This window comes from Physeter macrocephalus, chromosome 2 (assembly GCF_002837175.3).
Source record: "Physeter macrocephalus isolate SW-GA chromosome 2, ASM283717v5, whole genome shotgun sequence".
NCBI classification, from domain to species: Eukaryota; Metazoa; Chordata; class Mammalia; order Artiodactyla; family Physeteridae; genus Physeter; species Physeter macrocephalus.
Genome location: NC_041215.1, coordinates 7,867,762 through 7,870,305, shown reverse-complemented (window position 1 = coordinate 7,870,305; position 2,544 = coordinate 7,867,762). Strand labels below are relative to the sequence as shown.

General features: G+C 56.6%; 1 protein-coding gene across 1 annotated transcript in view; it reads right to left on the bottom strand.

Moving 5' to 3' along the window:
- The window catches only part of FGFR4 (fibroblast growth factor receptor 4), a 5,874-nt gene extending 3,558 nt beyond the window's left edge, over positions 1–2,316 (bottom strand). Inside the window, 4 exon segments of the mRNA XM_055091497.1 lie at positions 165–245; positions 333–596; positions 1,994–2,201; positions 2,204–2,316. Coding sequence (XP_054947472.1) covers positions 165–245; positions 333–596; positions 1,994–2,201; positions 2,204–2,311 — 661 coding nt within the window. The 5' untranslated portion in view covers positions 2,312–2,316.
- Between the last annotated feature and the right edge of the window lie 228 nt (positions 2,317–2,544).

Sequence of the window (2,544 nt, the reverse complement as noted above, 5' to 3'; positions counted from 1 at the left end):
GATCTTCCCGGACCGGGGCACGAACCCGTGTCCCCTGCATTGGCAGGCGGACTCTCAACCACTGCGCCACCAGGGAAGCCCAAGGACCATCTGTTTACACACATATCTCTTCTCAGTGACCAGCTGGAAGACAGGGGAATGAGTCCTTGAGGAGTCACACTGACCTTGCTGGGGGTAAATGTGCTCATTTGAGGGGCCTCTGTGGGTCTTGGGGTCCTCATCACCATTGCTGGAGGTCATGGAGTCTATGTCAGGGACAGAGGGAGGCATTTGAGGCCCAGGACAGAGTTTCTCTCCCCAGGGACCCCTTAGCCACTGCCAGATCCCCTTACCATCCACAACCAAGGTGACATTGTGCAGGACAAGCATGGAGCCTCGTGTCAGGCAGAGGTATCGGCCAGCGTCTTCGGGTAGGAAGCTGGCGATCTCCAAGCGGCCTCTCCAGCCTCGTACCCGGCCAGCAGGTGCCAGGCGACTGCCCTCCTTGTACCAGTGGCCACTGCGCTCAGCCCACCCACAGCATAACCGTACAGGCTGCCCAAGGGCCACAGTCAGCTCCTGCTCTTGCTGCTCCGGGCTGGGGGCCAGGCAGGGCTCTGTGGGCCGAGGGCAGAGGTCAGTGAGCTGAGTCAGCCTCCTGCATACAGAGAACATACTGCACACTCATGGCAGGAGCACCCCTCAACACATGCTGGACACCGCTGCTCCTCCACATACACACAACCACATGATACAGACGGTATGTGCAGGGCAAATGCCACGCCTCTGGTGCATATCACACACACGGTGCGTAGCACACATGCTGGACAGGACATGCCACTGTCCCAAGAAACACACACACACACACACAAGGCACATGCGACAGGTGCCACATATAGGGCACACACCTACACCTCTGGGGCACTACACCACACATGCTGGCTGGGCCTCCCAAGCCACACACCCAGTGCACAGAACACACACACACACACACACACACACACACACACACACAGCCAAGGGGCTCACCACCAGCTCTGCGGCCCACCTCAGGGCCCTGCACCCTGCAAGGCCAGTCTCTCTTGTGGACACAGAGATAGGTGGATGCTTGCTGGGAGCCAGACACTGAGTCTCAGTGGTTGGTCCTGCCCTGCTGCCACCTCCTCAGAGCCTGGGCCAGGATCCTCTCCAGCCTTGCTCAGCCAGCAGCCCCCTCCTGATGCCCACTCCTCCCACCCCTGCCACCCTCTCCCATCTTAGAGGCCATACCCAGCTCCGCTTCCTCAGAGGCCTCAAGGGACAAAGCTGGAGCCCCAGGTGCCCCCAGCAGGACCCCCAACAGGGCCAACAGCAGCCGCATCTCCTTCCTGCTGCTCACAGGGACCCAGGCTGGGCCTCCCACTGACTGCCTTCCTGAAACAGACAGGGCGAAGAACTCCTGCTAGACGTGCACCTTTGTTGGTGCTACGCCGCTATCTTGCAGATGAGGAAACTTAGACAAGAAATGCCGACTTGTCCAAGCCCCTGCTAGGCAGCATCAGGGCAGAGACTAGAACCAGCTCTGCTGTTGTCAGAGCCCAAGGCCTCCCCACAGTAGGTTGTGTGGTGCGGGGCCGGGGCTGGGCTTCCTGCTCTCCTTGGGTCCTGCTGAGACCCCGGCACAAGTTCACAAAAAGGGCAGGCTTGGTATTCTTTCCTTGGAAGGAAGCACAGAATGGAGACACGCATTCTGCTCTCTCTCAGCACACATAATTTATTTTTTGCTGAATAAATGAATTTATTACTGAAGAGCCCCCCTCCCCCCGAAAAAAAAATCTGAAATATAATACAAGGCCAAACTTCAGCATCTGGATGTTATCTGATCTGACCCCCACTCCTTACAGCATTGCTGACATTTCCATGACCAGCTTTGGATACCTGCAGTGGCAGGGTGCTCACTACTAACAAGGCAGTACATTCTAGGGCAAGCAAAAGTTCTTCCTCATTCTGAACCAGAATTGCATTCTGGGGTTACCTCTGTTTTTTTGGGTCCCCACAGCTCCGTCAGAGGCACACAAGCTCTTGTAAAGAACGTAGACTCCAGTATCTGACAGAGCCAACTTCAAATCCTGACTCTTACCAACTTCCAAGTCCCTGTCCTTCTCTGGGCTGCTGTCCTCACAGGACTGCTTTGAGGAGAAAAGAGAATGTATGTAGGGCTGGGCACACAGAATGTTGGAATGTTTTCTTTCCCTTCCCCATCCCCATGACTGTCACCCTTGTTCTGCTCTCGGCCAGTCACCTCCGCTGCGGGGGCTGTTCCTGTCAGGTGTGATGTACACTCCCACCCCATCTAGTTACCTTCCTCCAAATGCCACCAACGATGTCTCCATCCTCTGAAAGGAACACTCAAAACTGAGCCTCAGCTGGCAGGGGAAGAGGGTGACTATTGTAGTCCCAGGGGCTTACTGGCTGTCACCTGGGGTTGGGTAACAGTCAGGTGGCACTGGTGTCTCTGGATCCACCTTGCCCGGGAATTCCACTGCACACTCTCTCCTCAGCCACTGCCCCCCTGTCCAGCTCTGG